The following is a 24,370-nucleotide window of genomic DNA, read 5'->3' on the forward strand; positions in this document are numbered from 1 at the left end:
ATGAAAAACATGCCAAAAGGTGCTACACACATCTGGCCAGATTACTTAAATCACAGGCAAAATCAAGCAGAGTCTCAATGTTATATAAAGTCATATGCAAATCAGAATTGGTCAGCATAATTAACCATCCTCACTAAGGAAGAAAACTGTTCAATAAGTGAAACCCTTGAAGGTCTAACATCTGGGCAGTAAACTTTCTAAATAAACTTTCTATATTTTCCTTAGTTTTAGCCCGTGCATATTTTTCTTCACTTACACACATGCCAACTTCAACCACATCTTTCCAAAATATTGAGCTTGTGTTCATTTCTGAATACTGCACGTGCAGCACTGAATTGTCATTCTGGAACTACGCAAACCCAGCGTGTTTGTGGTCCTGACTAAGCAACTGGCAGCACCACTCAACTTCTTGCACAGAAGCTAAGTGCAAAGGAAACCCTTTCCTAGACATCTCTCCACAGGATACTGGTTCTGAATTTAAATAAAGAAGTTCTAGGTTAAAAAAATTACATGATGTTATATACAAATACGGGAGTTCAAATCACAATCACGTGATGGCAAATACAATTTTTCCACAATTCTGAATACTGTAAAGCTTAATTTTTTTATTTCTAAGAAACAGAGAACAAAGCAGAGTTAAACACTTCTAATTAGGCCTCAAAAGACTTATTCCTCATAAGTAATATCCAAGATGACTTTGGAATAGAGAACGAGGTTACTAAGAATGAAATAGCACTCTGTACTCTGGAGAGTTGTCATACAACTCAGAGACAAACTGAGCACCAAGCTTACACACTTGGATTTTACTAAAATGAAGTCCTTGATCTACAGGGCAAATACAACATCGACAGCTGTAATGCAAGGTTTCCCACAACGTTTTATCAAAGATGTTAGCCTTGACCTCAAGTAAGCATTTGCAATTCAGCTGCCATAGTAGGGAAGAGCTGCCCTTTTTTATGAGGATAAGCTGCTGACTGTGCCAATGATGTGAAACTCTGTGAGGTGAATTTCTAAACAGACTACGATCAAAAACATTTTGTAGATTCATCTTCAGGCTTGGGGTGAATCTGACCTGCAGTCACAGAAGCTAAAATACGCTGTTTCCAGACAACAGACTTCAATCGCAGAGCTTATTAGTAAATAATTTAAAATCTAGTTAAGAACAAGAAAGGTAAAATATTCATTTGGCCATTTTGCATAAAGAACGTAAAATTCTTTCAAATCCAGGAAGAAAAAGGATCTGAGAGGACTCAGATCTAGAGAGCAACAGCCTGTCTTTCTTAAGGGGACTTGACACATGGGTGACTTGTAAATTTATCAGACGATGAAAACTGAGTATGCTCTACTCTAGATGGCTTGCTCAACTCTTGATAGTTCAGCTGGCTGTCGGCGTACTGGAAACAGCAAATGAGCACAAAATAGGGGATGAAAAGCATAATGAAACCTAGGTAAAGCACACCGTGCAATCGCTACTTTAATGACAAAAATGTTGCCGGGAGGGAACAAAACAAGTGATTTTGTTTTGTTTAACATTAATTTCTCTCCGTCTGGTGAAACCCCATGCAAAATGATAATTATTTATGTTCTTTGCATAGTAACAATGACATATGCTTTTTATTTTTTTTGTGAAATCTGAAGAGCTCAATTTTGTACTCCAGATGACACTAGAAGCAATTTCAACCTGTAATTATTAATCTACTTTACCAGGTTTTTTTTGATGTAGTAATCAAGAGGAAAGACAACTCACTTTTGGCTTTTTATTTACAACATTGACTTTTGATTTTCCTATAGACTTCAATGCCACTACTCACAGAACAGACTCAAAAGATGCCGGTGCAAAATGAGATGTCTCTAGTTCTGACACATTCAGAGACCACTTAAGTACTTACCACCTGATAAATAGGTAGCAAGGACTTTCCTGATCATTCACTCTTATCTCAACCAAACCAATGCATCCCTCAAGTCACTTACCCTATAGTCTCTGGACACGCCTTCTGGAGGGACTGACCCAGAAATCTGACTAGAAATCGTTGCAGCAATTAGCTGTTTGCACCATTCAACGTGTGATCCAGTAGGGCTACAAGAACAGAAGATTTGAAATTATTCAGCAATAATTCAAGATGTACATTGAAAACTGCATAGCCACTGAGCACATATGCAAAAGGAGGCCATAAATGATCATTAACATTACAAAAATTGTTCTTGTGAACAGAATGCAATTATTTCATTGAACCACTCAGGGAGAAGAATTTCAGTGGATCTTATCAGAGATGTAGTGCTGTCAAAAGGTCAAAAGTGTGCTTAGGGACCCGGGAGCTTACAGAAATGTTGGTTTCATTATCCAGTGTAATTTCTTCAACATTCACCCATGTTTTTCTTAACACCATACATGGAATGGATTTGATCAAGTAACAGAAAACACCTTATACTTTCTTTATTTCCTGATTATTCAGTAAATCCTCTATGGATTTTCTATAGGAAAATCCCTCTATGCTAGCATTTAAAAACATGTACTACTGTCATATTGTATTCTATACTAATATTAAAAATAGAAAATGTATGTTTTCTAAAGAGTAGCTTCTATTAACTACTTTTTTTTTCTATTCATAAAATAATCTCTGAATAACGTTCACAACTGGCCTTCCCATGCCACAGCAATGAATTCTGCAGCATGGGCTGTTTAGAAGAACCCTGAAGACAACAAGTCTGAACAGCAGAACTGCACTGAATCAGAGATGATGCATTTTAGAGCAGTTGCCTGAGCTAGCACAGCTTACAAGTAACACAGCATTGACAGTGAAGAGCAATTATGAGTTGGTTGCCAGCCCCGTGAAGTGCACCAGATCTGCTTCAAACCGTGCCATTATCTGATGAGAAGCCAGGAATGCCAGCGGCACGCAGGCTCAGCTCATGCATTGGATAACTGCTGTTCCTTCAAACAGTTTAGCTAGGCGCTTGTGCAGATTTAACGCTTATTCGGAAGTCAAACATAAACAGAATATTTCAATTCGTTTTTAAAATTCATTCACAAATTAGCTTGGGATTCTGTGCGTATCCCATGAGAATGAAGTGAATCACTATGTGCACACAGCCAGCACAGAACAAGTACAACCGGGATGTTAAGAGGGCGGGATAACGGCAGATGATGACAAATTGCTACTTAACTAGAGGTCTTTCTTCACGCTAGCTGTGCTAGTCTAGGTAGGGGCAGGCAGCCAACACAAAGGTTTCTCAGGCATGAAGTTAGAAACTTTGCTGACACACTTTGGCAGCTTTCTCCCCACCTGCAAAACTCTACACAGTACCAGGTCACAAAATGCTAATTTGCAAGTAAGACATCCATGATATTCCTGCTTGAACATGGAATAAACTCTAACCCTTGTGTTAGGGCACTTAGAGAAACTTTCACCTACATTTTGCAAAACAGGGAATGAGCTAGAAATCTACAGTAATCCTTTCCTGAGCTCATTTATTTCACCTACCCTCACGTCTCTTGATTTCCAGTACATCTCTTTAGGGTTTGCCTAAGTTTGTTTCCAAATAACTAATTAAGAAAAGGATTTATTTCCCTTTGGCTTATCTCTCCCGGGGAATCACCAGATCAACAAACTTCATGCCAGGAGGGAAACAAACATGTGCGCAGGCACACCTCCGAGGCCCAGCACGTCTCAGTGTATCGGAGGGTGCAGATCGCAGCCTGAGCACTGCCTGTGCAGCGGGGAGCACCCCAGCGCGTTTTGCTCCCTCCCAGGTCATGCACAGCGCCTTAGCCTGCTGCAGCCACACCGGCAAATAAATTATGTGATGTACCATCAGTGTAACCTCCTAGGGTCCAGCAGGATCAGGAGAAAAAAAAAAAAAAAAAAGATGAAAATTGAGGTATGAAAGCACCATAGGAAGGAGTAGAGAGATGTAAATGCTGGTGATGGGTAACGGGCCTTTGATTCCCACCTCTGCTAGGGGGATGTAAAACTCCCGGTTTCTCCCAAGGGAAAAGCCTGTAAACGTGGAGCCTGGCACCAGTTCCTAAACCCAGCGCTGTTTCCCTTTCCTTCGTGTAAGTGAAGTTTCAGCTCGTTTAAGGATTTTAGGCTAGTGAGCCTGTCTCCGAGTGCCAGGCTGTGGCGCAGGGCAGCGGGGCACCCCCACACCCGCCTTCCGCCCTGAAAACACCACCAGCGCGGCACGAACGGCGCGAGCTGCCTCATCCGCCTCCGCCCGAACCAGAAGTTACGCAGTTCCCCCAAAAAACCCCAAATCCTGCAGGCCCGCCGCCCGGAGCCAGCAGCTCGCGACCGCAGGCAGGAAACCCGGCGGCCGCCGATTTGTGCCGGATTGCAGCGCCGGGACCGGCCCCGTTCTTCCCCCCCGGTCCCCTCTCACCTGTCCAGCGTCTCGGTGCTGGCCTGCCGCGACCCGGCCCCCGCTGCTGCCGCCGCCGCCGCCACCCCCGGCCGCCCGGCGCGGCCCCTCACCACGCCGCCGCCCTCCCCCGGCGGCCCGGCCGCCGCCGCCCGCTCCATGGCGCCCGGCCCCAGCCCGGCCCGGCCCGGCCCTGCCGCCTCAGCCCGGCCCCGCTCGGGCCCCGGCGGCGGCCGAGAGCTGTCAGCGGGCGGCGGGGCTTACCCACAGGCCTCCGCGGCGCCGGCAGGGCGGGCAGCGGCCCCGTGTGGCGGGGGAAGGAGGGAGGCGGAGGGGCTGAGGGAGAGGGGAGCCCCGGCTGCCTCCCCCCTCACACACACACAAACACACACAGAGAGGCAATTAAACGGCGGCTTGAGGCGGCTGGGTTCAAAGTGAGAGCTTTATTGGGTTCTCCTTCACACGCGTACACGGCTCGCAAGCCCCCTCTCTCCGGCCAGCTGAGGGTGTTAGGCAAGGAGGGCACCTCAGAAGGCTGGCTGGGCACACAGAGCTGCCTTCTGGGGGACACAATGCTAGACGCAAATGAGACAGAACGGAACAAAAAGAGAGCTGAAGGCAGAGTTTAAACATACATCGGAAGGAGGTAGTATGCAAATGGTTTCTAGGGTGCACCCCAACAGCGATGCTGGGAGGGATAAGGCAAACAGCAAAGACAGAAGGCGTTCAGCAGCAGCTTCCTCTGGAAGGGAAGCCCGGTACAAAAATGGTTAACCGCTCAGGTCCATGGAAGAAAGAATACAAAAATAAAAATGAAAAAGCCACCACTAAAATACAGCTCTGAGATTGATGTTCCACACGGGCTGTCAGGTGTTTATAGCTGTTGGTTTTACAGCTCAGCCCTGCATTTTTCTCCTCTCCTGAAAAAGGCACTCAGTGCCTAATTCTTACTCACCACCTCCAAAACTTTCTCTATTTTGTTCCTGACTACCACGGCTACAGTAACATGTTAACTTCAGTTATTTCTGAAGCTGCTATGCAAAACCCACACAGCTGAGAAGAGAGGATGGGGACTGAGTGGGGAGCTATTGTACAGATACAGTGTATTGCCTCGCAGTGCATTGCAGAACGACAGCCCAAATCACTCCTTTAAATGGAAAGATGTAAAGCTTCCTATTAACGTTGATCAGTTTGTATGCCTACATTCACAATAACTCTAAAGTAGTATTTTCCAGAAAGCATTGGATTAAAAACATCCCTACATTTGTCTACTTGATATTGCCATCACAAAATAGAATTAAATCCAAGTATCTTACTTGCTGGCTTGAAAAAAATCAAGCCCGCACACAGCTATTACGCTAGAGAGTTCCAAAGAATGGCATTCAGCCGCAGCAGTAACATGAAGAATGGAATATATGTAATGAGCTAAGTGCAAAAAGATCCTTTCCATTATATTACACTTCCCCAAATGCAATAGGTTAACATGTAGTGTTTACACAGTAAAAACTATTATATTTTCTGAACTCCTCCACACTGCTCAGATGTCACCAATGCATTCAATTCAAACACAAACTTTAAATACTCTAATAAACTTGTATATGTTTAGAAACTTTAAAACTCCACAACTTATAAACTTTATAAACCGCAAATAGAAGGCAAATATACCAGAGTATGCATAGTTTTCAAAACATAAGTATATCACGATCAATTGAGTATCCTCCTTCATCTGAAGCAATGCATCTTATTTACCTCAACAAGCCACGATTTGAGGATCGTGGAATTAAATGTCATTTTGGAAACATATTGAAAAAACATTGAAGGGAGAATGAAATTTAGAGGACAAAAGTAAGTCATAGAAATCACGTGTATTTAGAACACACATGCAGTATGCTCTGAGCTTCCCTGAAAAAAATAGTGCAACTCAGTGTATATACTGAATCAAATCAAGATGCGGTATACTTTTATTTCTTTGAAAAAAAATACTGTTTCTAAAAATATTCAGATGTCCTCTAAACTTTGACTTACTTTATGGAACTATAGATTTAAATTTACTTTTCATATGCAAAATATTTACACTTTATAAACTTGCAGAATTTCTAAAACTATATTACGTATACTTACACAACTTAATTTATATATAATACTATTATATCCTGCAGATCAAAACTCACATGTACAATAATTTACAGTGATAGAAGTCTCAAGCATCAAAACAACTCTTTAAAAATAACAGTATCAGTCCTCAACAGATTCTGAATTGCAAAGTTTGCCTGCATATCATTAAACTTCTGAGAATATGCAAAATCCTAAGTATCAAGTAGCAAGGTCTGTGCTGTCATAAGAAATGCTTGCAACTATTAAAAAATACCTGAAAAAAACGAAAAACAAAAAACAAATTAAAGGTTTAAAAAAAGCCTCTGAAATGAAGACTTCAAACTAGAACTCACTGGAAGGTTCAATATAAGTGCACACACTATATGCAATCTCATATACTGAAATCCCTTAAATATTTAAGAATAAATTCATTAAACAGAAGTTAAATATACATTAAACAGTAAACTAGAAATTTACAAGTTTTCAACAGTATTCGTAACTGATTTCTTTTTTTTTGCCTACTTTGGTATAAAAGCTCCTCTAAACAGGCACATTATTTTTTTTTTTATAAGACATACTCATGGTTTAATACAATGGCTATTGCTGGATATTTAAGCAATGTCCCTGTGGGTATGTTTTTAATTTTATCAACCTTCTTTAGAAGCATTTTATTCTGTATTAATCCAAAAAGCCAACAGTGATAATTTGTAATATACTGAAATGTTCAACAGTTAACCAAAAAAGGACTTCCCAGAATCCAGTACAATTGTCATTTGTTCAAAAAAGTTACAATAAAAAATAGATTTTTATTTTATTTTGGTACCTACTGGGCTATTTTAACAATTTAGTTAGAAAGAGAAGTTATCAGAGAAATTCCTTCCAGATTTTCACTTATTTTGGAACAGGAAAATTTGGAATTCTCAGGTAACCAGAAAATTTCAACATTTCTCTGAAATCTTACAATGTGATTTATTTTTGCCTCATGAAGTCCATAGGCCTATTCCTAACAGGAATACACACATACCTAATTTTACACAATGTGAATATTCCTATTGACGTTCATGTATTTTATTCACAACCCAGACTGAGCATGAATTCCCTCACAGGAACACAACCTACAATGTAATAAATTAAAGCATTCTTATGAAAACAATCAATCAATTTCAATTCAATTGTACCAGGCTTTCCAAAATAACTCAAAGCATTCCGTAACTAGAAGCTGATTATTCATGTTCCCACTCCACAGGTTCTGAAAGGCACATAAATGAAGAGTTGGTTTCATCTGTTTTGAAGTCCTCCTCAAATGAAGACAGTCTAAAATACTTTGTGTTAGGACAGTCTAATGTAAGGCATTAAAATATTCTTCTTTATACTATAGATCTATAGTAAGCACCACTTGCTATTAGAATAGAGAAAGAAGCCAACTTTTTCTTCAAAAATGCGTTTGTACTTGGGACACCATTTGTGAGGGAGATGTTGATGAGGCTGATGAGTTGGATATCTTAGAATTATTTGTGATCTGTAGCTCTTCAAGTCTCCTCATATAATCATCCCGTAATGCAAGGAGCTCCATGTAACGCTGCTCCACTGGATTTGGCTGCTGGAAAGAGATCTGTATTAGTCCTTTATCACTTAGCACAGGATGTTATCACGAGGGCTTGCATATCTAATAAGAAACTCCTGCCAAAAATTTTTCCTGAATAATGGCAAAGACCACTTTAAAGTGGATTTACTACAGCTAGTTTGCGTACCCTAAGTATCCTCACTTTAAGTGATATTTTTGGATTCATCTTTTACGAAATGCCTTCATCTTTCACAGCAAGCAACAGAAGCCTTAAAATGAGAACTTCAAATTAAAACTGGTGACATACTTGCAAGAAGATATAGCATATTGTCTGGCTTCCTTACAGCTTCTAGAGTACTGTAAATAATATAGGAGATCAGCTGCAGAAAGAAGAACTGCATTGCTTGAAAACTCCTGATTCATTCCAGAATCTGGATTGTGAACACTGCTTCTGTCAAAGAAATTGCTCCTCTGTTTTCTCCTCCTCAAAACTACACAGCTTGTTAAGCAGGACAAATAAGTCTCTGTACACTATATTTACATGCCATATTGCCTAGATTTTTAGCACAAATGTAACAAAAATTGAGCATTCAGATATCAAACATTAGAAGTGCAGAAATAAATTATGTATAGTTTGATAAAAGTGTTCCTGGATTTTCAATCTGATTCACTAGCATACTTAACAGCCTTCCTTCAGTATTTAAACAATGTAAATGTTGGGTCAAAGCTTTAGCAAAAAAACAAACAAACAAACAAAAAACCACAACAACAACAAACAGGAAGAATTTACTATAAACCATCAACAGAAATAGCAGTTCCAAAAGAGGAACCGAATAGTTCATCTCAGTTTGTAAAGGACTTTGCATGCTCTCCCAGAAAAAAAAAAGAGAAAGACAATGCAAATGCAGTGAAGCGTGCTTGTGATGCCAGTGCTCTAACTCCCCAGGGTTCAGTAAGCACTACTTCTAAGCATTGTCATTCACCCTCTAGTAATATCCACAGCCCTTAAAAATGCTCTCTCAACCCCGCCCCCAAGAAAACAGGCTCCAAAGAGTTAGAGGATGACTTACACTATGCAGTGAAATAAGCTTTGTGTTATGAGAAGTTGGGTGATGTCAAAACCAAAAACTTAATCATTTTCATTTTTTTCCTTCTGTTCTTACAAATGTAATATTTAAAAAATGAACAGATTACAGATACTCTTCTGCAAATTAATCGAGACACAAAAAACTAATTTCCAACGTCTCCAAGCATTTTGTACATTTTAGACAATTTACTTACTTGTTGCCGAATTCTTGGGTTCCATCTAATGTAGTAATTGACCCAGAGCTCAAGGTGACGCATACTGGCTACTGGATAGAGAGCTCGATTTAGCTCTTTACTATAAAAAGGATTGGTGTATTTAGATTTTTCGCTGTTTATCAAAGACCATAACGACAATGTTTTTTCAGTCACTTTCTGAAATGAAATTGAAATAGGAACTGTTAATATTTGCACAGAATCAGGAAACCCATCACAGAAGCCACGGTTACATTCTAACAATAATACACTCCTGATTTACTTAGAATTGTAGAAGTTACTGTATTAGAAACATTCCTAAAACAGTTTTTGACAAGTATTTTAGCAACTGTATAGTCTTTAAGCTAGAAAAAACAAGGAATTCACCAACTATTCTACCATGAGAATAAAGCCAGTTCAAGAACACTGTCATACAAGGAATGTAGTAAATACAACACAATCAGAACTTTTTGTAATCATCTAGCACTGAGATAGGAGTACAATTAAACAGTGGTTTGACTGACCTCTTTTTCTCTAACAGACTCGCTGTTGTACAAGAAAGTACCAAACCGGCAACTGTACAAGTGATCCAGGATTGTAATCAAGAACTGCTCATTGAATTCGAAGGCTGTAGGAAACTAAAACAGAAAAGGCAAATTTGTTCTTTGTATTGCAAAACCAGAGAGATGAACATGCCCTGGTTAAGAGACTACAAAAGGCATTTAGAAGCCAGAAAACATTTCAAAATATTTTTAACCTAATACTTCCGTATATTTCATAGCAGAATAAGAGTCCAGAAGTCATAAGGTGTTCCATCTCCTCAAACTAGCCATTAAAAAGAACTATACCCTCAAAACACTCCAATTAATCGTTATTTGCTAAGGAGAATACAATACTGAATGGTTACTGTTATGTTTGTAGTAGAGAGAGATTAAGATATCCATAGTGCCCTCTTTATAGCACGGCACCATGTAAGAAAATAAGGGTTTAGCTCCTAATTCTTGGCCTCCTAATTCTGTTCAGACCAAGTTTGTTTCATTACTTACTGAAGATATGTTTAAATCACAACACGCAACACCTCCCAAGCTTTGACAAAACACCACTGTCTAGGTATTTCAAAGAACAGCTTCACAAAAAAAATGAAGTAAAACACAGACCCTGCTAAGCTAGCTGATTGCAGTTTTTGTAAAAGCTTTCCGCCAGGTCACATCTCTCAATGTGCCTCCAACAAGCCCATCTCCAATACATGCTATCCCTGAATGCCCTGTATTAAGCAACATAACTACTGCTTGTTGGATAGCACTTTTAGAAATAGGCAAGAGAGCTAGTATGGCTTGAAAGTAAATATATTTGTTTCTACAGCATCAGAGCAGAGAGGTATTCTGTTCTCTTGAAATACCTTTTTATTTTATTTTATTTTTTTTTTAAGACCTAGGTTTTGAATTTAGTAACCTCTTAACAGTGTTACTTTCTGAAGAACGACGTAACATACCTGTTTAGACATCTGCCACACACAATCAATAAACTGGAGAAAGATGGGCGATCTGTCTGCATCAGCATGGTTTTTATCACCATGGCCTATTCTCTGAAACGAAGCAATACAACCTCCTGTTAACGAAAACAGTCCATTTTATGGCTGATAGACACTGTTTCTTATTTTGCATTAGAATATAACCACTTCTGTAACAGAACAACCTATTCTTACAATTTCAAAACTACACTTATTGTACCATGAAGGAGAGCTATTCCAAAGAAGTCCTTTTATTAAAAGCCCAAGTTCTATGTAACAGAAAAACACAATTGTTAAAGCGTCCATTATATTGCAAATAAAACATTTCGAACTATATTTCCATAATACATTTATCAAAAGCCAAGCTATACACTTTGTCTTCTTTTGTAACTTAAGCCACTAGAGAACCTGTACCATGAAGCTATCTGCACAGATTTTCTTCTCTCCCCACCTTCATGCTTGAACCTGAAGATACACCCTGAGATACAGAGAATATGACTGAGCTCAAATAAATGTTTGTGTTCTTGACAGATTAACGTGCATTGTACAAGTTTGGGTGAGCCACCTTATTCTGAAAAGGAGACCACAGTAACAATCAAAGGAATTCTCCCCGCAGATAGAGAAAGTATGTTTGGTAAAAGCTATTTCCTTCCTTTTCACATTTGATAGCTGAAAACAGATAAGAGATTCAAGGAAAACAGATATTATTAAATCCTGTAATTCTACTTGAACATATTTGCCTGGAGGAGACAAAGGGAGAGCATGTATGTTCAGCCAAGATGTCTATCTGCCTGTAAGATAGCAGGCAGAATGTCTTAAGGACGTGACAAATGATGAAGCCATTACACTTCTCTGTAACACATAATGATTTATGTAATGATTTGCAAGATAACTTAAAATAATAGACCTGAATGGCAGAAAATGGAGGGAAGTGAGGGATTGCGGCTAAATTTAGTCAACAGCAGTAAATTACCAGAATAGCTCTACAGGCAAAACAAGTCGGCCACGCTGCTCACAGGTTTTCTGTTTAAAATAGGTGGGATCTATCTGCAGGTCGTGCATGTGTTCGGAAAGGAAAGTCCTTCCACTTCCACTGTGGTTAGCAGCTGTAGGATCTTATTAAGGATTTGCATACGCCTGAGTATCTTCCCATTTGTAATTATTTCCCTGTTCCATTTCTTATAATAGAATTATTAGAACAATGACACTGCACATAGCAAGCTATTTTGCCATCTGGATACGGCGGTAAGCTCACTATACACAGAAAAGCTGGGGTAGAGGATTCTTCTTCCACAGAACTACTTAAGTGCTTCATTAAATATAAAACACTGTCAGGAACTACTAAGTAGTCAGGATATACTCTGTAGGTTTGTTTGTTTAATCTTAAAAACATCCAAATTGCAACTCCAATAACCTGAAAATATGAAGCTTCTATCAGCTACCTTGGTTAAGGCACTGAAGTGCAGAGCATGTACAATCAAAATATTTTCTGGTTGCATTATTTTTATTCTACAGACACTCCAGAGAGCAAGCATGTTCACTATACACTAAACAACCCATCAAGTCAAACTATACAGTCCTCTCAGAAAACAGCACATTTAAAGGAGAGCGGCTTCAACCACTTCCAATGAGTATTACTTCAGTGAGCGAGTTGAGAAAATAAGGCAATATTTTAAGCAAAGGCAAGCTATTAAAATCACCCTTACTGCTGCCACATTGTCAGAGATGACCCGGTGGACTGAGCTGGTCACCTGGAAGGGGTCTAAAAGACCTACTTCACTAGTAGAAGAAAAACATTTCCAGTCAAAAGGAAAAGACTTCTCTAATTACTGAAACTCAAATTAATGGTTTAGTAAAGAAACCTCCAGATGACTCAAGTTTATTCATAATGAAGGACATACAGATCTCTTTTTTAAGCTGTGTTGAATCATCATTAGGCTACCGGTCTCCAAGTGATACAACCTAACTTTATCTGCATTATGACTAATGTTTTTAAAATTAATAAAATAAAACTGGAATAAAAAAGCAAACCAGTGCCTTCCTGCGGCTACACCGACACAGAATACGTGAAAGGTTTATATAATATCAGTACTAGAAGACTCCAGGTAGGGACTCAGAAATATGGACTAAAGCCGATATTCTGAACAGTCAAAATGCAAATCTCCTAAGGCTCACAGCACCTTTTGAATGTCAGATCAAAGATGGCAAGCTGAAGTGATTCATGCTGAACAGCAACACATGGGATTTCCAAATGACTGAGACACTCCTCCAACCATAAAATCAGCATGAAATACGCCCATAGGTATACTTTTCCATTTTTTCATTTTTCAGATTGCCCGTCTTCCTGATTTTAGGAATACCAAATAATAGCTTTAAAATATTCCACAGGGGACAAAACTGTCTGTTAAGTAACTTCTCGTGAAGATGCATTACACATGAGTAGGACATTAAAGACTACAATTTCCCCTTAACCTTCTAAGCATCTAGAAGAAGCCTGAACAGAACTAGAGTTGGCATTACCAGTGACAGCCCTTTGAGACCTATTATGACAAGTTCTAGAACATTTGAGAAGCAGCATTCCAAATATCACTCGAAACGTTGCTCAGACTTGTTCATGTGCCTCCCGTGACATTTACAACAGTACAAATGTAGGGAAAGCAGGAATAGGGGAAGAAAGAAAAACCTTATGTTCCAACCTTATTTGATCTTTTTCTGAAAAGCCTGGGAAGCCATCATTCTTCTGCCTTCTCATTTTCTCTGCTCAATCACCAGTTATACTAGCAATTCTGCATTTTTAAAAGGCTGTACTGAACACGGATAATTAAAACCAAACAGGCCCAAACCAAAAACCACTCTGCTCAGGTTTACCTAGCAACGTTTTATGTCCGAATTCCAAAACAACAAGAAGAATTTTCAGACCTCGTCGCAATGAGGAATTTAACACTAGAAATGTTTTGTAACATCAACGTAGCATAGCCCTCACAATTATCTTCCAATTCTTACCGAGGCAAATTTGTGTCCAAAGCTTATCCACTCTTTCTGCACCAGAACTTCAAAGCCTTCAATTGTTCTGTAGTAGCTGTCTAGCATCAGCATAGCCAGCGATGTTAGCTGTGCTGTCCGGTCCCAGCCATCACTGCAGTGAACCAGCACAGAGCTCCTTCCTGAGGATACCTTGTCTGCCACTTGAATAGCTCCTGTCAAGACAAGCTAACAGGCACCAAAAAATAAAGGAGATTAGTGTTATCATTCTAACAAAAATAAATTGATTTTGTTGTATCTACAGAGCATCTAAATTGATACTGCTTCCATTAAAAGACCTACAGAGCATGGCATAATTAATTGGAAAAGAATCTTGTAGGAGATCAAGTAAATTTCTTGTATAAAAATAGAGGAACAGATTGGTTCCCTAATCCCTTAGTAAGATCTAATTCATCTCACAGCAAATTCTTAAAAAATGGGGCAGAAAACAGTAACCTTGATAAACTGAAGAACATAAGCTCCTTTTTTAAAAGAAAAAGAGGATTTATCATAGGAATTACTCTCCAAAATTTCTGTATTTCGTTTGGTTCTTTTCTTTGGACTAAATTACCAAAGCATCTCAGTTGTTAGAAAGAGGCACTTTTACCCACCTAATAGGCTTATTTTCCAAATATTAACTTAAAATGAAAATATTAAGTAGGATTCATTGCATAATACTCCAATACTTTTGTACAGCTGTACTTGATACAAAATGTTCAAAGGTCAAACAGTAAATTACAATTTTTAATAAGTATTAAAAAATTACCTTTATATGTTCTAACCAATGGGTTGATTCCAGACTTGACAACCAGTGTGATTCTTCCACATTAGGATAAACAATGTCCTTCAGCTTCTTCAAAGACTCCCGCATGACATGAATATTGTGAATGTCCAAGAAGAAGAGTTCTGCGTTGGGATATGCATCTTCACTTTCATATCCTCCCCCAGTCGCCTACAAACAAGAGACGTAGAATTAACTGTAGTCCTATGTACATTGTTGTACCATCATTTAAAAAAGAGGGAGAACAGACTGACAATTTATGTTGCCTAACGAGAAAACAAAGTATAATTTAACTGTGTTTGTTGCTCGCTTGTTTAAAATAGATGAAAGCTTTGGAGAAGCAAACACTGCAGAAAATAAATACTCAGAAGCTTCCGTTCATCCAAAAAGACAAAGTATATTAAATATAGCAGAGGGCCAGAAAGACATTCAGGTTGATCCAGCTAGCCTAGTTCCTTCCAATACATCAGGGAGTCACCCTAAAAAGGGAAATGAATTATTTTAAATTTACACTAAAAAGGCTGTTTGCACTGTTGGGCCTGGAAGCCTCTGAATAGGATTGAACCAGCTAGGTAAGGGACAGGGCACTAACATGTATCAGTTAGGACAGGACGCTTTGAAAAATCAAAGGACATTTGTACCTTCCTTATTTCTTTAGAGATTTAATGGTGGTAAACAGTTTTTCCTTGTCTGACATTACATTGTCAATATTTTTACTTTACTTCTTTTCACTTTTCCCACCAGGGATTAAACAAGCTTATAATTCTGAATACAAAAGGAATCAACTTTCCAGGCAAATTACGAAGGTTAAATTAAAATGTAGAGTACATCACACAAAACAGCAATTACTTGTAACATACTAGATCAGCACTTTCTGGAAATAAAATTGCTCATTTGTTTGTTTTTATACTAATTAGACAGAAATGCAGTCAAAAGGATGTGTCTATTTCTGTACACCATTAATTTAAACCAGAGTAAATTTCGCATTTACCAATGCAAACTCGCTATCAAAAAATCTTTCTTGGGCTTAAACTGCCTAGATATTTACTGCTAAAATTGAACTGATATTTAAATAGATAAAAACAGTGAAATGTTTGGCCAAGTAGAATTACATTTAAGAATTTAGTTAAGGTTAAATACAAGCTAAACTTAAGAATTAACTTCTTAAAGGTCAACACTAGAATTCTTAAACTAGTAAAAATATTTATGGAAGCTTTATATATACTTTAAAGTAACTTTCATAACATTAATTTTTATTGTTGAAGACTAAATATTGGATCATTAAGAAATTAAAAAGAGAGTCTACTCTACTGCTGCGCTCTCTGAGCATTTCATTGCTACCCGAGGAGGACAGCAGAGCATGTGCCTGCTCACAAGGGAGGAAAGACAAAAACCACATGTATTTTAGGACAATACCACTGATGAGGTTTTCTGAAGCTAGCTGCAAAATCACAGCATTTCCTACAGACAGGAAAAACATGCCATGCCATGCGTTGTGATAAATAATTCCTGTCTCTCTAAGATGTTACAGCCACCAACTACACATCAGAAGACAACGTGAAGTACGGTATAACCTTTTCCCGTTGGTACCACTTACATTTCTATACAGTAGCACCACATCTCTATTCTACACTCTCCACCTCCTTCCTCACAAGTGGGGATATTCTCAGGGCTGCCAGGCTCTCTGCTAAAGGCAGTAATGACTGTATTTTTCACTTTCCTTTGAGTATTCTGAAGCCCTCGTAAGGAACGGTTGCAATTTTAGCAATTTTAGGCTGCAGCAGCTCCTCCTGATGGAGTGGTCTTGTCCAAAGTCCTGAGAACACTGAAATGTATGAGTAGTGCAGCCCCATTTTGCTCATGCTAACCTTCACAGCTATTCAAGAAATATTTTTTTTCCAGATCAGCATTGCCTTGCACTTTAAGTCACTGTTTCTCAGATCCAGAAACGTGCCCTACAGATTTTAAGATTTAATGTTTCATACTCACATATCAGGAGTTAATTAAAACATGTGAGTGAAATGCAGTCTGTCAAAGAAGCTGAAAACTGTGCACACATCTTCAGTAAGATGCGTGCACGTACAAAGTTTGGCCATAATGCACCTTTGACACATCTATGGTAAATATTGCAGTTTGCCTAAGAACTGAGGAAAAAATTAATTGTAAGAACTGACATTCCTTCCACAAGGCAAACAGATGGATTACACAAGTGTAACAAAAATGTGGTGTTTTGTTCACCCATAAAAATTCACTGTATAGAGAGAGGATATAATGTAATTTGTAGAGAAAAACTCAAGCAATGGAGGTATACCCTCAAAATACAATCCATCACATCAAGACCTAGCTAAACATCCCCTGGGACAGAGTACACCACACGTTCTTTCAGAGATAAAACAAGCCTTATTACTTACTCAATAAACTGTGTTCTCTACTACAGAGAAGGCATTGTAAAGGTATAGACATGTGTTTAAGTTAGAGAGCTAAACCCTAACATCACAGGTGCACTTGAATTCTGAAGCAACTTAATGTTTATGTTGCATGCAAACCTCCTAGAAGCAAACAAGCTTTATCATTTCCTATTTCTTTCAGCACAAACACTGGAGAGGATTCATTCCACTAAATTAGTATTTTATGCCAAAAAAAATATTCAGAAGCTAGAATTCCTTTTTCCCCAGGTAAGTACACATCATTTTGCTAAGATCTCAAGCCCTCTTGAGTTCATCTCTCCTGTGCTCTTTGCTGCACAGCCTCACAACTTCACCTAAGTACAGAAGAGCTTGCTCACTTCACTTGTGCCACAAGTTCAGTGGGCAAGGGACTATCCTAGACACAGGGAGAGAAGCTGGTACATGGCTATGTACCATACTCTCATATCCATGGCTATGCCTATACTCTTTAGATTGTAAGCCCATAAGTTAAAGTAAGGGTCATTTTGTCATTGTCATTAAATTAATTGTCATTTTCTCTTTATTTACTGGATGTCTGCGTAGGACTGAAGTGGTTCACATAATAGTTAAGCATCCTGTGTTTGGTTTTCCTTATCAGTGAACTTGGCTTTATGCACAGCTTTTCCAGGAAAGCAGAGCCATGGCTTGCACCCAAATGCTCCATCATTCCAACAAGACGACACACTCTACAGCTTTGCCCGCGTCTACCTCACTTGGATGAAAACACTCTCTACAGAGTAATCGTACCTGATTTCAGCCACACACTAAGATCTGTGTGATAGGGTAAAGGGTGTCTCCAAGTCCACATATGATCCTAAAACCCTGCTTATAACCTACTTTAGGTATGCATGTTCTTTCATGGCCTTGGTAGCCATTATTTGATCAGGTAAATATACATATTTAAGTAAATTTACCTATAGCAATGTTTTTACAGTTCTGAGAAACCTCCTCAAAGAAAACTTCAAATTCTAAGTCCTCACCACACCCCCCTTCACAAATAACAAGTAAGCATCAATTTACCTTGTTTGCAACCGCATTGACATTGGGCCTAGCATCGTAGATGGTCAGTTTTGAGATTTGTCCATTAGCCTCCCTGATGATATCAAGATATCTTTCATCGTCTTTGTTCCGCTTCCCACTCATTCCAACCAGGGGCTGGCTGCAGCGCATAATAACAGCTTGATTCTCTGGATGAATCCATGACAGGACCTAGTCACATGCCAAAAACACAATGGAAGAAATACATTTTATTAAAAGCTGCAACTTAAAAGTTACATTCTTTAAAATAGATAATAGGAAAATTAACACTTGAATTTTATTTTTTAAAAGATTAGTTCCCAAACATCTCAAATTCTTCCTACTTATTTTCATAATATTTAATAATCTCTGAAGGTTCTTTCTCTTACATACTCAACTCTTACTGAAATTATATGTGCTTGAAGAATCCAGTGTATTTCATTTTTCCTGCAAGTCTTAAGTTGCACAAATGGTTCTGAAAAGCAAACTGGAAAAAAACACAGCAATGCCTGCTGAAACGAAGAAACAATTCAGAATGAACTCATTGTAGCTACTACGACTAATATGTTCCAATGCTACAGGAAACCCTACACACACTTTTTTTTTTTTTGCATAAGGAAGAAAAGTTTAACCTTTCTGCAGTAGCCTGAATGCTTCCCTTTCTCTTGAAGTGGATTTTGTTCCTCAGCCCTCTTTACAATTAGGAGGTACTGGGGCAAAACATCTGCTGCATTTACTGCTTTTCTGAGCTAGAGCTGCCCTGAGGACAGATTGCCATGCAAGAAATTAAAGATCTGCACCCTAAGAAGCAGGTAATAGTTTATCCTGGTTAACTCTGAAGATAGAATATTCTCACACAGCTTGAGAAAGTTGTGAGTCACATGGAGAAAGAACATCAGAGGTCAAAAAAAAAATCTTCCAGAAGTATTCACTCCTGAAATACTAACCTTAGTTGTATGTCTAGAAACAGAATTTGTCTGTGTGAGGGTGAATAGGATTGGTTATTTCTTGTCAAGAATAAAATTATTATTACTAAGGAAATTACTGTCACTTTACAGGCTGTAGAAAAAATCTGCCATGCATTTTGAGATAATAGAGAAGATACAGATTGGTTATAAGAACCATCCAAACACACACACTACATATAAAAAAAAAAATGAAGAGTAGTTTCCCATATATATTTAACCTATATGCGTATTATATATCACACGTGTGTATATACAGTAAATATATGACTATAATCCTAGGCTGTCAGTGAATACCATCTAATAAACATTTATCATTTTGAATTTCCCATCTGTTTGATTTTAGCTGAGATGCAAGGCAGCTTTCTGATACTGGCTAAGTATCTAACACCTTCTGCAAGTTTGCCAAGTTGAAACATCAGATAAGAGATTGTATTGTACTACAAAATAGTATTTTCTACAGTGCTGTAAAGAGCTGCTACATAAAAATTCTCTTACCTCAAAGAATTGTAGTTAGAGAAACATACCCAGAGAGTCAAATGGGTTTATCTTAAATTCCACAGCCCGATTTAAAATTGTATAGACTAAATATCCCAAGAATTCACTATGGCGACTATGCACAAAATTTTGTTTTAGGAGAGATCATTGGAACTACGTTTAAAATGCCATTCAGTTCGCTTACACATGAGCAGCATAACACTTGCTATCACTTCTTACGTGCGTGCAACAATAGTCAATAAGCTCATACAGATGGCAGTCCTAGGCTCATACTTCATTAAGAGAAGGGAATCTGCAATGCTGGCAGTTGTTACTAGAAAAGTCAAGTCAAAACCAACAAAGTTGGAATGCATAATTGTTGTAGGAAATGAGGCTTGGCCATCACACTAGTTTTAAATAGACAAAAAAATTCAGCCAGTCAAAACAACTTTGCTGTAACCATTTTCATAAAAAAGGCATCCTCTGTGTCATGTTCAGCAAAAAGTTGTTTGGAAACAAAACTAGCTACAGCCTAAGACAACTTTCATCAGCAGTACTCACCGGAATTCTATTTCGAGACCTAAAGGCAGCAACTTTCTTCAGATCATCATCTGTTGCGTTATATGGCACTACTAAGAGTGATGGATATGTGTCGCACAGTCCGTAATGCTCATTAATAAAAGTCACTCGCCACCGTTCATTAGGCAGTCCCTAAAAGGCAACACAAAGTTTTTCAACATATTTCACCTGTACAACCAGCAATTCTGTTCTCAAATTTTACATGATATTATGGCCACATGGTGGCAACAAGCTACCAACTTAACCTAACTACAGTAGTATTTCAAAACAATAGAAGAAAAAAATTACAAGACCACAGAAAACAGCCCACTGCTGATGGATTTGGTCTTAGCTACATATATTTCATGTATACTCTTCACATGCACAATTCTGTCCTCACAACTTTCAAAACAATATCTAAACTAGTAGAAGCATTTCTTCAGTCAAGGAACTAGGGAAAGAAAATTTCTCTCTCCTCCCTCAAAGCACTGCCTTTCCATTTCGCCTGCTCAAAAGACATTACAGCCCTGAAAAGAGGGGGAGGAAGTCTGATCTCAACCTTTCTTCCTTGTAGTCTGATGCTGCCTTCAATTAAAAAAAAAATAAAATAAAAATTCAAGACAGCCTTTCCACTAACAAACTTCTGGTTGCAGTCTGCTCAGTAAAGTATTTCAAAAACAGCAGTCAGGAAATTGAGCAAGACTGATAAGCTCTCCACATACAATGGCGTTTGTGCGGGTGTTTGCATTTTACTTTTTGGAGGGTTTGGGGCCTCTACCTTGAACCAAATGGATCATGTGGAAGTCTGGATACACTTCAGTCCATTACAAGTTACAGAGGGGAAAAAAGGAAGAACGTTCTAACTGTAGTATTTAAAGCAAAAACAATTTGTCTAATAGTAAGAAATGTTAAAATTAAATAATGTTATCCCCTTTCATTAACATTTTTCCACAATCATCTAAACAGAAAACTGATTAACATATAAATAACATATAAAGTAATTCTATTTCTGAAGTAAGTCTTTATTTTTATTATTATTAAACTTCCTGAAGAATCAGACTAAGTGAAATCTATATTTAGGACACTGTTGTTGCGTATTTGTCACATTCTCCACCACCACCACCCACTTAACAGTGACACACTGTAATTGGTATTAAAAACTTCCTTCAAAGAGCAAGGACTACCTTCCTGTGACTTTTTGATGCTGTTGTTAAAACACAAAACTCTTCCAGTGCTTTGTTTCCTTACCTCCTTTAAGTTGCATTTCTATCTTCTCCAGTTCTCAGCTCCCCTCCACCCTCCCAGAACAGCTGACAAGTGATACGTACAAAAAAATAACTCCAGGAAAGCACCACACAGCTGCAGCTTTAATAACTTACCTGTCTCCTGTATTCGGACATTGGATTGTACACCATCCAGCCATTCTCTGAAAACTTTTCTTCATTTGCAAAAGCAAAAAAAAGCTGTAGGATGTAGGAGAAGCTTATTACAGCAAACTGACCGAAGGTGGCAAATATGAAGGCTCATTACTCATTGTCAGTTACACCCCAGTGCCTACCACAAAACAGGACCAACATTCATACCAACCCCACTCCATCCCATTTAAACCTGATACGAGATCATAAAGCAAAAAGTAAGGTTTATAAACAATACACACGCATTAATGAAATAATGAAAGCATGGCAATATTTAGAACAAGAAGTGATAAAGACGCATAAAAATTACAAAGCTTAAACTGTGGGATTTTTTTAGTTCACTGTCAGGAGAGTGAAGAGTTTTAAAATAATTTATATCAGTTCCTGTATTTAATCCTCACTAAACAAACTGTTGTCTTCTCACCAAAATTTCTCCAATAGGTACAGCTGCAAATACTGCTCAAAATGTTAGACACTAAATTGGAAGCATAAAAAAGTTTTAATCACTATTCTCTACCATTAGGAAGCAGCCTTCTTTCTGCATCCCCTGTCCAATTGCTCCTTACTAACAGAAGTCTGCTTTACTGTAAAACTCCACGAAGACTGAAAAGAGGCCAGTGAAAATGAAACAAAATATGTCGTTGGTGGGTTATACTATTTGCTTTTCTCTTGCTCTATTACCCGCTCTTGAGACTTATTTATAAAACACAGCATCCTCACAGAGGACTAACAACTTCCTCATACCTTTTAGCTTGTTTTTCCTTCTCCTTCCAGCCCATTCCAAGTGAGCTGTACTGCCCAGCTAACCTTTTCTTGCTTGGTTTGTTTTTACAGTTTATCATGAAAGCCAGAACAATGTTTATTTTAAGAATCTGCCTCATTGAGAAAATTGATTTTGGTGGCTTATGAATTCTTTGGATGCCAACTGGAGCATGAAACTAAGTTGTTTCAAAACACAGCAGAAGGGAATTTGCTGCGCTGAGCTAACGGAGCAGCAGCAGTCAGAACAGAGAGCATTCAAGAGCTTTCATGGCTCACTTGCATCAACAAAGCTGAAGGTCTCCTAGCTACTCAGAGATATTAACAGAAGAAACCGAATGTTAAACATAACATCCCAAAACCATCATTTACACAGGAATGGACCTGAACAAATCAGAAATGGAAAAAACTTGGCAAAAGGGGTGAAAAAACATGGTTTTAGTGTGCTGTGATTACATCTAGAGGTAAAGCAATGCTTCATGAACGCACCGTAAGCACAGATGGAAGTTTCTTTACATCTTATGAAGGCAGCAGCAATGACTGAAGACAGTTCTGGTTAGCCTAGTAAGTTAGAATGGTTTAAACAGCAAGCAGCATCAATCAAAATACAAAACTGAATCCCTCTGAAAGGAAGGCTTTTCCTCACGTATCTCAAATCAGCAAGCATTTCAAAAGGAAGTTACTGCACACACAGGAGATTTTTCCCCACTAGTTTTAGAATTTTAAATGAAATCAGTATTTTATAGCAAGGTCCTAAAAGCAAACAAAGCATTCCCAAGTTGTATATTCTGGATGTTTTCCCCTTTTTAAATGGTTAAGCCTTCTGTGTAAGTGAATATTACACTCTTGGTTAAGGAGACTGCTATCAGGTGGGCTGGAAGTAGAGACAAAGAAAGGAAATAGGAGAGAGGCAGATATCAACTGCATTACAAAAAAACATTCCACTAGAAATATATGCAAGTATCAGAAAGTAAGCAGAAAAAAATGCATTTTTTTTTTAAACTGCAAACCAGGAATCTCACTATCTACAACTGTAGATGAAACTGATTTGCTCAGCTATTAATAAACAGCTACATGCAAAAAAATTCCTTTCCTCCCCAAAAGAATTTGCTATATCCCAGATAGCAAACTATGCGAAGAATCCACCAAGAAACCAAACAGATAAAGGAGAACCTTAGGATTCAGAAACACTGGAATAATAACACAACACTTTAAACATGTCTCAAAGCCATCAGTATGTTATTTAAGTTGCTACTCACTGCTAGTTTCCTAGTGATGATTTATAAATTACCCAGCTTCATCAGTGGCAAATACAATACATAAATGCATACCTTTTTATATGGATTTTACAGAAAAATCAAGAAGGTGCTGCTCCAAACTAGAAATAAACAAGCCAGAGACATGCTGCTCACCTCACCCACAAAATAGCCCACAAGAAGTCAGAAGGAAAATTTAACCTTATGTTCACCTTCAAAAAGACAGAGTTAAGTTTACAATGCATGAGAAGGGGATGGACAGAATCCTTTCCAAGACAACGCTGTCCTACTATGTACAACACATGTCATTTACAGCACTTAGCTACAGCAACGTTACAGCACATCTACCACAAAACCTTTCAGAGCCACAAAACCCACAACTATTAAATTTGACAATTAAGCTCTGTAAGTTCTGCTAACGTTCCAGGTAGTACAAATTCTTCCTCTGTTGCTCAAGAAAGAAATAAAAATAAATCAGTAGTGTGCATCACATCAAAAATCTGAAGTCTAACAAATAAGAGAACACTACAATGGACATGAAAGTGGAACAAAGCTTGTGCTCAGATTTTTATAGAAGCCGTTCTGAGAGAGAACTCTTGAATAAGTAAATCCAACAAGAACAGCACTTAAAATCAGAACAGTATCTAAAAATACTAAAGAATAAAATTATTTCTTCTGCAAGAGTTGACTATTACAACAAAAACTGTATACACTATGTGTACATTGTGTTCTATACACTTAATCTGGTTACTACAAAGTCTTACTCATTGCACGGAAGAGATCAGTTTCATTTTTTTCAGCTATCATGGTAAATGGAAAGAAATTGAAGCAAGTATTAAAGACATAGGAAATAAGAGCATATTAAA

The 24,370-nt window shown here is 38.2% G+C and overlaps 2 protein-coding genes across 4 annotated transcripts in view; both read right to left on the reverse strand.

Annotated features, from left to right (window-relative positions):
* Positions 1 to 4,523, reverse strand: part of MTMR1 (myotubularin related protein 1) — a gene marked incomplete at its 5' end in the record, with an annotated part of 38,216 nt that extends 33,693 nt beyond the window's left edge. The window contains 2 exons of the mRNA XM_084294380.1: positions 1,972 to 2,077; positions 4,384 to 4,523. Coding sequence (XP_084150506.1) covers positions 1,972 to 2,077; positions 4,384 to 4,523 — 246 coding nt within the window. The remainder of the gene's footprint in view (positions 1 to 1,971; positions 2,078 to 4,383) is intronic.
* Positions 4,524 to 4,803: 280 nt separating this feature from the next.
* Positions 4,804 to 24,370, reverse strand: part of MTM1 (myotubularin 1) — a 38,242-nt gene continuing 18,675 nt past the window's right edge. For 2 of the 3 annotated variants that reach the window (XM_084294149.1, XM_084294151.1), the window contains 9 exons: positions 21,454 to 21,537; positions 20,078 to 20,227; positions 18,078 to 18,266; positions 14,596 to 14,781; positions 13,812 to 14,018; positions 10,791 to 10,883; positions 9,823 to 9,936; positions 9,302 to 9,478; positions 4,804 to 8,056 (listed from right to left, as the gene is read on the reverse strand). In XM_084294149.1, coding sequence (XP_084150275.1) covers positions 7,889 to 8,056; positions 9,302 to 9,478; positions 9,823 to 9,936; positions 10,791 to 10,883; positions 13,812 to 14,018; positions 14,596 to 14,781; positions 18,078 to 18,266; positions 20,078 to 20,227; positions 21,454 to 21,537 — 1,368 coding nt within the window. In that variant the 3' untranslated portion in view covers positions 4,804 to 7,888. The remainder of the gene's footprint in view (positions 8,057 to 9,301; positions 9,479 to 9,822; positions 9,937 to 10,790; positions 10,884 to 13,811; positions 14,019 to 14,595; positions 14,782 to 18,077; positions 18,267 to 20,077; positions 20,228 to 21,453; positions 21,538 to 24,370) is intronic. The other variant, XM_084294150.1, reaches the window with a different exon arrangement.

This window comes from Netta rufina, assembly GCF_964035555.1.
Source record: "Netta rufina genome assembly, chromosome: 12".
In the NCBI taxonomy this organism is placed as follows: Eukaryota; Metazoa; Chordata; class Aves; order Anseriformes; family Anatidae; genus Netta; species Netta rufina.